Here is a 14,825-nt window from a genome sequence, read left to right on the forward strand (position 1 = left end):
AGCGGAGCACAACAGACACTAGGATGGCAATTTGTAAATCAATGGATGTGTAACTGATGTGATTCTGCAATCTGTGTATGGGGTGAAGGTGGGAGTTCATAACCCACTTGAATCAAAGTGTCAAATATGATATGTCAAGAAATTTGTAACGTTTTGAACAACCCACAATAAAAAATTTTAAAAAATAAAAAAAAAAAAGAAAAAGAGGAAGATCAATCTAGTGTGACAGATGGTAAATTTTTAACTTTTTAAAGAAATTTATGTTTTTGTCTTTTTAGAGAATTATGATTTTACTTTCTACATTGCTGATTATTAACATGAATATTTAGCTTTTGAAAGAAAATCTTGAATTTGATTTTTTTTGGAAGGGCATGAGCTTAGGAGTAGTCTTACATTAAAAACAATATCTTCCAAATATTTTTCTAATTTCACACCTAGGCTAATCTAAACTCTTAAATTAGCTTGTACAAGATGAATCTTGATATACTTAGCAATTAGCCAAGAGAATGGAAAACTGTGGAACTTTTGTTTATTTCACATGAAGTTTTTATTCGCCACTTTTTTTTTTTCTTTTACTGGCATAGAGAGACATATGGCAAGAGTTGTTTTGTACCTTAGAGAAAACTTTATGGAATGATAACATTTCTATACAGAGGCTGTTGAATACTATGAAATCTCCTAGTGTAATCTTTAAGTACTATGTAAAAATAGAAAAATGTGCTTATCTATCATGGATTATAATAAACATGTGTTGGAGTCAGAGGGATAAGAATTGGGACTTGAGCTACAACTGGTTTAATTTTCTGAGTTTGATCAAAACTCAATAGGTTGGACTGTGGATATAACTGCATGGTAGGAATGCTTATGTAGTAATTCCTAGTACCACCAAAAAAAAAAAAGACACTTCAGTGTTTTGTCACCACTGACTTCCAAGGTTGCAAAAGTTTTTTTTTAATAAGTTGTCCTTTCTTGGAGCTGGGGCTACAGCTCAGTGGTAGAGTGCTTGCCTGGTGTGTATGAGGCACTGAATTTGATCCTCAGCACCACATAAATATAAATAAATAAAGATATAAAAAAATTCTGATTTATCCGGAAAGACTTCTTCATGATCTCTGAACTAGCAATTCTTGCTGCTTCCTTCCTTGGAAGTCCCACTTTGGCCAGAGCTTTTCATGAAATTTTAGAATAAAAGTGTGCTTCTACAAAGCACAAAATGAGAAGGCAGAAATATATCATGCATTTAAATGAATTATACTCTCTAATAGTAAAGACAGGCTAAAAATTAAAGGTGGAGACTAGGTTAAATACAAAATTCAACTGGTTTATATCCTGTCTATAAAAGGTATACCTAGGGGCTATTGATGTAACTTAGTGTTAGAACAGTAGTATAGCTTGGGTAAGGTCCTGGGTTTAATCCACCATAAGACACACAAACCTGTAAAACAAAAGGACATAGGAAGACAGAGAAAAATACTATGTGGATTACATGCATTTGCACTTAATTCCCACTTGATTAATAGTTTAGCTTTGAAGAGCCATTTTGCTTATCCATTCAGTTTTTCCTACTTCCGTTGAATTATTAATCTCAATTACTAAAAAAAGAAGTTCTATCTGATTGTTTTCTATTACCATATTAGAGAGCAAACCCAAGGGCTTGCACATGCTAGGCCAAGCACTCACCACTGACCTGCATCCTCAGCCCTTTTGTTTTGAGATAAGATCTCATTAAGTTGCACAGGCTGGCTTTGAACATTCAATCCTCTTGCATCAGCCTCCCAAGTGGCTGGATTTGCAGGCGTGCACCACCTTACCAGCATCCTTTGTGGAGCTTTTTCTTTTGTTTTGAAAGTAGTTTTTTGATAAATTGTTTTATTTATTTATTTATTTTATGGTACTGAGAATTTAACACAGAGCCTCATACATGGTAGGCAAGCACTCTACCACTGAGCTACATCCCTAGCCCCCTTGTGAGTTTTGACTGTTAACTCTCATTCCTCAGAATTTGATCTGTGGAAATTTTTTCGGAGAGAATTTACAGAAATCTGTATACTTGTTTCTGACATTCACCTGACCACTTTATAACTACAATTAGACAATTAAGTGTGGCTTTTTTTTTTTTTGTCAGATGTTAAGCCTATTAAAGGGTTTCTTTATAGTTACAAATTCTCAGATTAGATTTATTTCCCCTTGCTACCCAAAACCAAGGCTCAAGTGAGTAGATTTCCTTGCTACCCTTTTCTTTCTGTGTGGCACTCTTATGACCTGAGTCTTGAAAGAGGAACGGGTAGCCTTCTAGGGTTCTAGCTTTCTAGAGAGAGAGATCTACTGCCTTGGATGGGCCCTAGGTTTCATGTTCTTTCTCCACCCAGTAGTCAAATGGGAGTTGGGTCCACTAGTGTTGGCAGGTCTGTTGCCTTACAGTTTTAACTCATTGCGTATCTCTTCACCTTCCCTGCTATACTGAAAATTCTTTGAAGATAAGACAATAGAATAAACTTGTTAAAAGTGCTGCACATAGGGAGAACTGGATAATGCAGGAGTAATGTTAGTAATAGTAATATTTACTCTGGCAGGTACTTTACATGTCTTATGTGTTATCTCATTTGATGTGTCCAACAACCCTCTGAGGTAAATACTATCCACATATTTTAAGGAACTATTAGAGGGTTGAGTAACTTACCACACATGAGAAAACCAGTGCTCACATCAGAGTAGACTGACTCCAGAGCCTGCATTCTTTTAAGCATTATCCTTCTGCCCAAGGGCTTTATTTGAGGGTAATAGTACAACCTGTGGCATTTCAGAACCAGACTGTGTATGTAGTCTTTATATAACTTTATATAACTTGCAGAATTTTTACATGATATAGTTGGCCTTTATAATTAAGAATAATATTTTAGGAAAATTAAGGTAGTAGAAGTATTAAAGATAGAGATGGAAATTACATAATAGAATATCAGTAGTCTATCATTTTATACTACTAAATTACTCTTAAATTTGTTTTAGCCCAGAAGACAAAAGAATGGTGATATTAATGACAGAAGGTTTCAAATATTTCTGTATAATATTGGTGCTGAAAATTATTGTTTTGGAAATATTAGCATTGTTTTTATTTACCTGTTTTAAAATAATGTGTTCTCAGCCAGGATTGTGGCTCAGTGATAGAGTGCTTGCCTAGCATGCATGAGGCACTGGGTTTGATCCCTGGCAACACATTAAAAATAAAAACAAATAAAATAAAGGTATTATGTCCATCTACAACTAAAAAGAAAATTTTTTTAAAAAAATAATATATTCTCAGGGACTAAAGACAATATAGTTGGTATTTATATATAATAAAGTTGACAGATTTAATAAGAGTGTTATTGATAAAATTCGCCCTTTTAAAATATATAATGCAATGGTTTTAGTATATATTCACCATTATATCATCAACACTACTATCTGTTTTCACAACATTATCACCAATCTAAAAGAAGCATCATGTATGCTTGATATTTAAGTTGGAGAGAATTCTTTTTATCTGAAATTAAGGAAATTACTTAAATGATTCAGATGAATTAGTAACTTACTTGTGATCATATTTAGCCAGTGTTCTAAATTAGATCAAGATTTAATACAAAGACTAGATTGAGAACACATTGCCTGAGATTTTTCTGCATTTAACTACTGAAATCTCCAAGCATTTGATTTATGGACAGAAGTAATTCCTTATGTCATAAACAAAATGTGGCTCAGCAAATTTTTCCTTTTTTTTTTTTTTTTTTCTTTTTTCCTTTTTTCTTTTTGGTACTGGCAGTTAAACCCAGCTTCACTTTACCACTGAGCTACCTCCTTAGTCCTTTTAATATTTTTGAGAAAGAGTCTTGCTAAGTTGCTGAGGCTGGCCATGAACTTGCAATCTTCCTGCCTCAACCTCCCCAGTTGCTCAGATTACAGGCATATGCTTCAGCAGCTATTTTCTTTAAAATGATGTTGTTTTTAATATCAAGCATGGTCTTTTTGTTAAGTATTAGAAGAAATGTAAAGTTTAAATTGCCATGAAAATAGTTCTAGAAGATGTCTAGGTTTGCCTAGAAACTTTAATCACTTTCCTCTTTCATTTAAGATGCCAGTGACAGTGGGCGTTCTTATAAAACAGTCCTGGACCGTTGGAGAGAATCGCTCCTTTCCTCTGCTAGTCTTTCTCAAGTCTTTCTTCACTTATCCACCTTGGATCGTAGCGTGATATGGTCTAAATCTATACTGAATGCTCGTTGCAAGATATGCCGAAAGAAGGGTGATGCTGAAAACATGGTTCTTTGTGATGGTTGTGATCGAGGTCATCATACCTACTGTGTTCGACCAAAACTCAAGGTATTTTTATCTTCTCGGATTAGAATTCAGACCCTGAGATTTTGAGCAATAGATGATTAATGATCATTTATGTGATTCGTTTAGACTGTACCTGAAGGAAATTGGTTCTGTCCAGAATGTCGACCAAAGCAACGGTCTAGAAGACTCTCCTCTAGACAAAGACCATCCTTGGAAAGTGATGAAGAAATGGAAGAGACTATGGAAGGTGAGAATGATGAAGTTAATGATGATGAAGAAGGTCAAAGTGAGGAAGAAGAATATGAGATAGAACAAGATGAATATGACTGTCAAGAAGAGGAAGAATTCAGGTATGTCCTAATATACAATTAAATGAGAGACTTTCAGTCTTTCATTTAAACTCTTGACTATTATATAAATTATCCTTGCTTTTTATATATTATAAGCATACAAAATATTCCCAATGCGGTATATCTATTAGTAGTTTTCTGTCAGCAGGCCTAGCCAGATCTACACCAGTGGACGTCATATTATGTATGCTCTTTGTTCTCACTATAACCCACCCCCTCCGCCTTTTTAAACATTTGAACCTCATTCTTATGGAATCAGGAAAATGAAAATGGGCTTCACACTATCAAAAGTACAAAAGCCGGAGGGGGGAGGGTGGGCAAGTGATAGAGTGCTTGCCTAGCACATGAGGCCCTGGGTTCGATTCTCAGCACAACATATAAATAAATAAAGTAAAGGTCCATTTACAACCAAAATATATACTAAGGTAAAAAAAAAAAAGTACAAAAGGACCACAATCAAAGGAGGATAAATAAAAATAGAGCCACCCCAGCTGTGTTACACAAATGTTTATTTTTAAGAGTACCAGTTAACAGAAGCCATCTATACTATAGCTTGTGGTGGCAATATTGTATTAAGAATAAAGATGGTAAAGAATTTGAAAAATTGGAGTTTTTTTTTTTGGTCCCAGGGATTAAACTCAGGGGCACTTGACCACTGAGCCATATCCCCAGCCCTATTTTGTATTTTATTTAGACACAGGGTCTTCACTGAGTTTCTTAGTGTCTTGCTTTTGCTGAGGCTGGCTTTGAACTTGGAATCCTCCTGCCTCAGCCTCCTGAGATTCTGGGATTACAGGTGTACACCATTGCACTGGCCAAGATTTGAAAAATTCTTGTAAACATTCTAGGTTAAGTTCTGTCATTGAGTCATGCCCCCAACCTATTTCATCCTTTTAATTAAAGGCACTTAAAATATCAAATCTATTTTTGTATTTTACAGTCAAAATCAAAAAGTGGCAAAGAGATTCTTGGTTTGGTATTAAGGAACAACAGTTTTTCAGTTTCAGCCAATGGCTAAAGAACACCTGTACCAATGGTAATCAAAAGTAAGACTCATACATAGCAAAAGGAGTCAAAATAATTGTGTTTTAAGATTAGATCATTAGCCAGGCTCAGTGGCACATTGCCTGTAATCCCAGCAGCTCAAGAGGCTGAGCAGGAGGATTGCAAATTCAAAGCCAGCCTCAATGATTTAGCAAGACCCTAAGCCACTCAGCAAGACTTTGCCTCTAAATAAAATATACAAAAAGAGGGGCCAGAGTTGTAGCTTAGTGGCAGAGCACTTGCCTAACGAGTGAGGCACTGGGTTTGATCCTCATCACCACATAAAAAAATAATAATAAAATGTTCATTATTGTTCTGTACAGTAATTGTGTTTCCTAACTATTTATAGCCCACCCAAACGAGGAAGACCACAAGTTAGATTGCCAATTAAAACAAGAGGGAGGCTTAGCTCTTCTTTCTCAAGTCGTGGACAACGACAAGATCCTGGAAGATACCCTTCAAGGAGTCAGCAGAGTACACCCAAAACAACCCTTTCTTCTAAAAGTACTGGTAGAAGCCTAAGAAAAATAAAATCTGCTCCTCCTACGGAAACAAAATCATTAAGAATTGCCAGTCGTTCAACTCGCCATAGCCATGGCACATTGCAAGCAGATGTATTTGTGGAACTACTTAGTCCTCGTAGAAAACGCAGAGGGAGGAAAAGTGCTAATAGTACACCTAATAATAGTCCCAACTTCCCTAACTTCAGAGTTGTCAGCACAAAGTCAAGTGAACAGTCAAGATCTTTAAATGTTGCCTCAAGAATTTCTACCCAAGCGAGTGAATCTAAGAAAAGAGGCAGGAAAAGACAATCTACAGGTATGAAGTCTAATTTATATTCTTTCTTACCTAGGAATTTAATTAATTTGGAAACATCAAATGTTGAAATACTAAGATTTATAAAACTTATAAGGGATCAGTCTAACCTAAAACATATAATTCATTGAGGGACAGCTATTTGGAGAATAAAGGTAAACTATATTACTAATTTTTCTAATAGTAGAGTAGTGTATGGTAATAAATATGTAAATGGTATTCAGTTGTTAGTGGAGTGGCCAGTGTTTGAACAGTCTTGCTCAGTGTAACACATTATGATACACTTAATCCTTTCCCATTTTCACCTCCCTCCAAACACAAAACTCATCACCTACATAAGCTATATTAGATTATTTGATAAGTTTCCCATCTGGATTTGAAGTGGGACAGGGTTGAAGGCAATAATATTTTAGGGAGTAGTCACCAGCTATCTTTTTAATTATGATTTTTGTTTAAATAGTAATATTTATCCATATAATAATCTGTTTATTCATTCTTTTGTTGTGGTTGTTGCTTTTGTTGTTGCTGGGTACTGAATTCAGCGAGATCTTATCTCTGTATAAAATATAAAAAAGGGCTAGGATGGGGCTCAGTAGTTAAGCACCCCTGGGTTCAATCCTCAGTACCAAAAAAAGAATGGCATGTGATCTGCTCATGCACTCAATAGATTATGAAGTATTTTAGAGGAAATATTAGGCAGTTTTGCACCAAGAAAATCTAATTTGACTTTTTCTGTCCTCTTACCAATTCTGAACTCCAAGGTATTTGAAGCAATGATAACACTTGGAAAAAAAAGGCATACACACACAGACATATATATATATATAAAATTATATAATTATATGTAATATATATGTAATTTTTTTTTGTACTGGGAATTGAACCCAGAGGCCCTTTACCACTGAGCCACGTTCCAGCCCTTTTTTATTTTTTTGAGACAGGTTCTCACTTACTTACCGAGGCTGGACTTGAACTTGTGATCTTCCTGCCTTAGCCTCTGGAGTTGCTGGGATTACAATCTTACCCCACCATAGCAGGCAACACTTGAATATTTTTGTTCAGAAAACTCCACAGAAGAAAAAAATTTGTTGTATTAATTTGTGAAAATTACTAACCTGGTTTTTAAAACAAATAAATAATGGGGGAATTATTAATATTATATGGAAAGAATTTAAATTCTTGAATTCATAAACTATACTACCCTTTTCTACTGATGTGTACACCTTAGATTTCATTATACATTTCTTGGATCTATGAAAAAAATGTTTTCCTTTAAGAAACTCTGCATATATTAACTTTAAGAATAATCTTTTACTTGTTTTGAGAATTGCTTTCTCGTTCTATGAGCTTATTTACAAAGCTTTAGTTTCCAGACCTGAAGGATTTACTTAAGGATATGATATGCCTTAGGAAACTAAGAGAATTGCTTAGTTTCATTTTATTGTAGTTGAAAATATTTTTAAATGGAGTAAAAATAGCCCATAAACTTTGTATTTTTTTGCATTTTTCTATTTTCATGAATATTTAATTTTGAAATATCTCAATGTGTATAGAGTGTCTATTTTCTATTTGAATTTGGTTTGTACTTTTAGGTTTAGTTTAACTTGTTTGGTCAATATTTTGCTTTGATAACACCTAAGATGTTTTGATTATTTACTCAGAGTCATCTCCTATGCTACTGAATCGAAGGAGTTCTGGCCGACAGGGAGGAGTTCATGAATTGTCTGCTTTTGAACAGCTTGTTGTGGAATTGGTACGGCATGATGACAGCTGGCCTTTTTTGAAACTTGTTTCTAAAATTCAGGTAATAATATAACTAGTCTTTATAAAATGTATTCATGTATATTATATGATTTAGTCCTCAAGGCATCTTGAAGTTGTCAAAACACCTGGTATTCACTGTCTACTTTTTTCTTTTTTTTTTTTTTTAATTTTTTTTTTAATATTTATTTTTTAGTATTTGGCGGACACAACATCTTTGTTTGTATGTGGTGCTGAGGATCGAACCCGGGCCTCACGCATGCCAGGCGAGCGCGCTACCGCTTGAGCCACATCCCCAGCCCTACTTTTTTCTTAAAAAAAATAAATAAATAAATGACCAGGTATGGGGGCACACACCTGTAATCCTAACTATTCAGGAAGCTGAGGCAAGAGGATTGCAAATATGAGGTCTACCTCAGCAATTTAGTGAGACCCTTTCTCAAAATAAAAGACTGGGAATGTACTCAGTGGCAGAGGATCACTGGGTATAATCCCCAGTAATAATGAAACTAACAAACTAAACTAAACACTTGGAAGGTTGATTCCTATATTGAAAAAAATGGAATAGACTCCATAGTCTCCTCATTCTTTTCTGATCCCATGACTTGTTTATATTAAATGATGGCAGTGTGTTGAAATAAAGTTTTTATTCTGTGTAATGAATATATATAAAGTTAATATAATGGTATTTATCTTATGCATAACCACAGTTCTCAAATTTCAGCAAACATCAAAATCATTTGGAGGGCTTGATAAAAAACAGATGCCATCAGGTTGGTGGTGTAAGCCTGTAATCCCAGCCACTCAGGAGGTCCAGGCAGGAGGATCACAAATTCAAGGCCATCCTCAGCAATTTAGTGTGACCCTGTCTCAAAATTTTTCAAAAAGGGGTTTTTTTTAAACCAGATATAACTCTAGTAGAGTGAGTCCCAACCCCCAGAGTTTTTGATGTAATTACTAGGTATAGGTCAATTCCCAACCATTTGCATTTCTGATAAGTCCTGGATGATACTATAGTCCTGACCCAGAGATCACATTTTGAGAGACACTGATAGAAAAGATGGGTGCTCTTAGATATCTGTGATGAGATAATTATATATATATATATATATATATATATATATCAGAATGTTTTGTGCTATGTAGCAGATAGAACAGTGTCATAATACTGTTATAGAAATTATAACGGTATTAGAGAAATAGAAGAGAGAAGAATATTGATTTGAGCGTTTCAGAGGAAGAGAATAGCAGGAATTAAAGTTTTTATGGAAAAAAGTACTAGGACTGATCATTTAAGAAAGAAAACTTCAACAGTGGGAAATGGATTATGGACATTTTGGGAAAAGGAGGCTATAGGTTAAGAGCACAGAAATGAGATTACACAGTAATGGTGTATAATTTGAATGGATCAGAGGCTCAGAGACAACTATATTTTATAAAGGGTCTCACTTGTCATTGTGTAGTGAAGGTGTCTGAATGAAAGTGACATCAGAATTCTAAATTGGGATTTCTAGAGCAAAAAGGTTAAGGATTAATCACTTGAATAACATCTAATAAAAATTAAATCTTCATTTGACTTATTTTTTCCTAGGTAGTTTTTGTCCTGAATTAGGATTTGTCATGTATGTTTTATTCCTTATTACAAATTCAGTAATGCTCATTAAAGACATTTTTATAGACATATGTATCTATATATGCAGAGGGAGAGAGCCATGAGCAAAACCATTAATTCTTTTCTTTTCATAATAAATTGTTAACAGGCTTCTACATCATTATAATGACTGAAAACATATTACATTATTTTAATGGAATAATAGTATTCAGAGATTAATAGTAAGTTGCTTTTTAAGTGCAAAACCTTTATGTATTTAACCACTATTTTCAATATATTTTTCTATGGAGTAATAATACTGAAATTATTTTACAGGTCCCAGACTACTATGACATCATTAAAAAGCCAATTGCCTTAAATATAATTCGTGAAAAAGTAAATAAATGTGAATATAAATTAGCATGTAAGTAATTTTTTTCTTTGATAATTATTTTTAAGAGTTAAGCTGTTCTTGTTTTGTTTTAAATTATGTGTGCTTATGCAGTTGTATAGATGACCTCCCAAGAGATCCTAAGATTCTTTTTTTTTTTACTTTAGACACTTGTTTTTTTGTTTTTTTTTTTTTAACCTTTTGTTTATTTGCTTTTATGTGGTACTGAGGATCAAACCCAGTGCCTCACACGTGCTAGGCAAGCGCTCTTACCACTGAGCTACAACCCCAGCCCCTATATCCCTAACATTGCATATGGAGATAAAAGATGCGCTAGGGTTGAATGAGTTAAAAAATATATATAATATATTTTTTTAAATAAGATTGGATTATATAAAATTTATATAATCCGATCTTATTAAAAGAGGGTCTTTATAATTTCATAATATATGTTAATTATATAATAACAGTTTCAATAAGAGTTTTATTTAAACAATTTTAAGCCCCAGGTTCCTTCTACCATTGATTTATAATCTTCTCTTTTTAAAGAAAAAAGTAGTTTTCTATTTTCTTAATGAATTTTTTAAGCATAATAAAAACAAAAATTGTATTTGCAGTTTATGTACTTTTGTTCTAATCTTGTGGGGTTTTTTTTTCCTCTCTAGCTGAGTTTATTGATGATATCGAGTTAATGTTTTCAAACTGCTTTGAGTACAACCCTCGCAACACAAGTGAAGCAAAAGCTGGAAGTAGGCTTCAAGCATTTTTTCATATTCAGGCTCAAAAGCTTGGACTCCATGTCACACACAGTAATGTGGACCAACTTAGTACACCACCAGCTGCAAAAAAGTCACGAATCTAATTTTGTCCTTCTAAAGGAGGTATTTGGGGAAAAACAAATTGTGCATGAAAGTAGAACATTAAATCATGCTCTAAAGCAGACATATATGTATAAAGCAATAACAACTGATTGACCACATCAAAGTGTGGTCTGCACTATAATCTCAATTTTAATATTAAGCACTCAGGAGAATGTAGGAAAGATTTCCTTTGCTACAGTTGTGTTCAGTGTCTAATAAGTTTGATAGATGTATTGGATACAGTACTGGTTTACAGAAGTTTTTGTACATTTTGAGATCATTCATGTGTCCAGATATCTTGGGAAATATTTTTTCACCTATGATTTATTTTGTCATTAATTATTTCTTAGAAGTTGTGGTATTAAGGGAGATTTATCTACACAGATGAGTCTTTTGCTTTCGCACAGTTTAGAAAAATGTATACCCATCTTGAGAATTGTTTAATGAGCACATTCTTTCAACACTACACATGAATGAATCCAATTTTATATCCTTGAAGTACTGTACCAGTGCTGGCCGGAGGTATTAAGTCTGAGTTTATTAACTAGATATTTATTTAGCATTCAAAGTAATTTGTGAATTTGTTTTGTATTTATAAAATTTATACTTGGAAAATGTTCTTTAATTTTTTAAACATTTTACTGTTTTGTTTTATTTCTCTAACTTCCTTAATGATCAATCCAAAAAAGTATCATCCTCCCTTTTCCCTGACAGTTCTCTCAGTTTTACAGAACTGTATTATAAGTTTCTATGTACAACTCTTTTTTTAAGTGTACAAATAAAATGATACATTTTTTCAACCATTCTGAATTTCTGGAGTTTTTACAAATCAAAATTAGACTCTGCTTGATATATCCAGAATGTAGGAATCAACATTTTGTTGTATCAGCATCTCTATAGCACTAATTTGCATCTTTTTATGTCCAAACCCTTGAGGAATAAGATATCTCTCGTCAATAACAGTAACATTCTATATACATATTCTCATTAAAAGAAGGAAAGGCACCCACCTAGTTAAGAAGCACCCTGGAAATTTTAAGGTTGTGTGTATGTGTGTGTGGTGTGAATAACATAGGCGTCTCATTGTCTTTTCCCAAATGGAAAAGTCAAGAGTCTGGAGCTCTTTGGTGGGTAGGAGAATCTTCCCTCTGTTTTCTTATCTAAAAGCCTGGGGATAGTGTATTTCTTTCTTATTAGTTCGGTTTATTTGAAAAGTTACCCTTCTTCATTTCACTTCTTTCTCATAGTTTATCAAATTTCTGCACTGTTTGCATGAACATGTTCTCATATGTGTGACTAATGGGAAATTTATAATCACTTCACATGCCAATAACCAGATTTCTTAGAAAATAACTTCAAACGTTTAAATATCAAGTAGACAATTCTGAAGATATGCTTACATTTTAATAGGAAGTAAATTATCTGATTACTTAATATTCTTTTTAATATTAATAACAAGTAACTATTATATTTGCTTCTCTTCTAGAAAATTAAACTCTGAGAAGGAAACTTTCTGGGGCTGGAGTTATAGCTCTGGTAGAGCACTTGCCTCACAAGTGCTAGGCAGTGGGTTCGATCCTAGCACCACATAAAAACAAATAAAAGCATTGAGTCTATATACAACATATATATCTTTAAAAAAGAAGGAAACATTTCTGACCAACTAATTGTGGAATTATTCTATCTGAAAGTCAGTCATAAAACTTGCAATTTATCTTACATGAAACATAAACATGACCCCTCCAAAAAAATCAGCTATATTCATCTTTTACTTTTCTTTAGAATTTTTCTTTAAAGACAAAGGACTACATAATGGAATGGGTGGAATAAAAACATGATTGAGAAAACTTAAGTAAGTCCAGTATGGTGATGGGGTGATGGAGATATTTCAATCTCCTCTTAAGTTTTGTCTATAAGTCCAAATAAATTATATTTCTAAAAATGCTTGATCTGTAACTGCAAAAGAGTGCCAAATGGAGAGAAGTTAATACATCTGATTATGTGTGTGGCTGTCTATGTGAAATGGTTTTGTGTGTGTGTGTGTGTGTGTTAAATAAAGTGATTCTGTATGAATTTTGGTATTCTTTCCATTTTTCACGTGAAGTCAGAGGGGTTAAGACTCAGGTAGATTTTTTTTTTTTAATACTTGCCCTAGATCACAGAGTATACTAGGGTATCTCCAGGAAGATAAGCAATATGTACATTTATTTTTGTGAAGAGCATAAAAGAGTGAGCCGAAAGGAAAACAATGTATATGTTCAAGTACATTCATATCAGATAATAGTCTAGTGCACCTTTTTTGGAAAGATATTTGTTGTAAATAAATGAATAGTAGGGGCTGGGGATGTGGCTCAAGCGGTAGCGCGCTCGCCCGGCATGCGTGCGGCCCGGGTTCGATCCTCAGCACCACATACCAACAAAGATGTTGTGTCCGCCGAGAATTGAAAAATAAATATTAAAAAAAAAAAAAAAAAATGAATAGTATATAGTCGTGTTCTTTTTGTGATTGTTGTCATTTTCCTTTTTTGGGCAGTGGTTGGGCTGCTAGAGATTGAAACCAGAGCCCTGAGCATGCTAAAGCATACACTCTACCACTGAGCTATACTCCCAGCCCTTTTTCCCTTTTTAACAGTAATTTCTAAGGACCCAAATATGTCCTAATATTATTTACCTATGTGTTATCAGAAGATATACTGAAAGGTGCACAAATACTAGAAAAACACTGTTTTCCAAGCTTTTGATTTGGTTCCTTATGTATTTTGGGCTCTTATTAATAGTTAAGCATATGCAGAAACATGTTAGAAGCAGAAATTTAAACATGTTCTATAAAGGTAGTATTTCTTCCAAAATATCCTCTTATTCATTCATTGTCAATATGTTAAAAATTTTTGTCTTTTTCTAGAGAAAAAGGACTATGGTCACTTGCACACATTTGAATATATTGATTTTAAAATTTTGTCAGAGTGCTTAGTTTCACTTATTGCATGAGAGAAAATTATGCTTAAGCTATATTTCATATTAGTCCTTTGTATCTGCCATTGAAGAGAGTTTGTGGTAGTAAAGTAAAAACATTAAATAAAGGCAACCTCCAGATTAGGGGTGGGGGAAAAGGAACATCAGGATAAATTTGCTGGTATGCATATGACTAAACAATGATTTAATCTCAGTAATAAGTTTTGTCCTAGGAGCAAGTAACACTTTTCTATCAAAAAAATTGAGGAAATGTATTTGAAATATATATATATATGAGCATAGCTCTATAAAATTTTAAGATTGTGATTCAAGCCTTTGGTCTTGTTAGAGATACGTTACTTTTCTCTGCAGTGAAAATAAAAAAATTCATGCCGTGCACAGTGGCTCATGCCTGTAATCCCAGCAACTCAGGATGCTGAGTCAAAAGGATTGCACGTTCAACGCCAGCCTCAGCAATTTAGCAAGACCCTGTCTCAAAAAGGGCTAAGAAGATTGCTCAGTGGTAAAGTGCCCCTGGTTCAATCCCCAGTAAAAAAAGAGGAAGGAAGAGACCTGGTGTAATTTTCCAGATTGCTTTCTTTTGCTAAATGGGATTTTGGCATATGAATCATTTTAAACAACGGTTTTGGCATGACATGTGGATGCCTATGTTCATTTATGCACTGTCCAATACTCCATTGCATCAAGACTTACCTCATGTAGAACACTTTTCTTAAATATCTCAG

The 14,825-nt window shown here is 33.9% G+C and overlaps 1 protein-coding gene across 5 annotated transcripts in view; it reads left to right on the forward strand.

The window, feature by feature from the left end:
• Baz1a (bromodomain adjacent to zinc finger domain 1A) overlaps positions 1-11,927 on the forward strand; it is a 120,250-nt gene extending 108,323 nt beyond the window's left edge. For all 5 annotated transcript variants that reach the window (XM_015491597.2, XM_015491591.2, XM_048798692.1 and 2 more), the window contains 6 exons: positions 4,109-4,356; positions 4,441-4,664; positions 6,058-6,527; positions 8,186-8,328; positions 10,213-10,300; positions 10,933-11,927. In XM_015491597.2, coding sequence (XP_015347083.1) covers positions 4,109-4,356; positions 4,441-4,664; positions 6,058-6,527; positions 8,186-8,328; positions 10,213-10,300; positions 10,933-11,129 — 1,370 coding nt within the window. In that variant the 3' untranslated portion in view covers positions 11,130-11,927. The remainder of the gene's footprint in view (positions 1-4,108; positions 4,357-4,440; positions 4,665-6,057; positions 6,528-8,185; positions 8,329-10,212; positions 10,301-10,932) is intronic.
• The last annotated feature ends 2,898 nt before the right edge of the window (positions 11,928-14,825 follow it).

Source organism: Marmota marmota, unplaced genomic scaffold (assembly GCF_001458135.2).
Source record: "Marmota marmota marmota unplaced genomic scaffold, marMar, whole genome shotgun sequence".
NCBI classification, from domain to species: domain Eukaryota; kingdom Metazoa; phylum Chordata; class Mammalia; order Rodentia; family Sciuridae; genus Marmota; species Marmota marmota.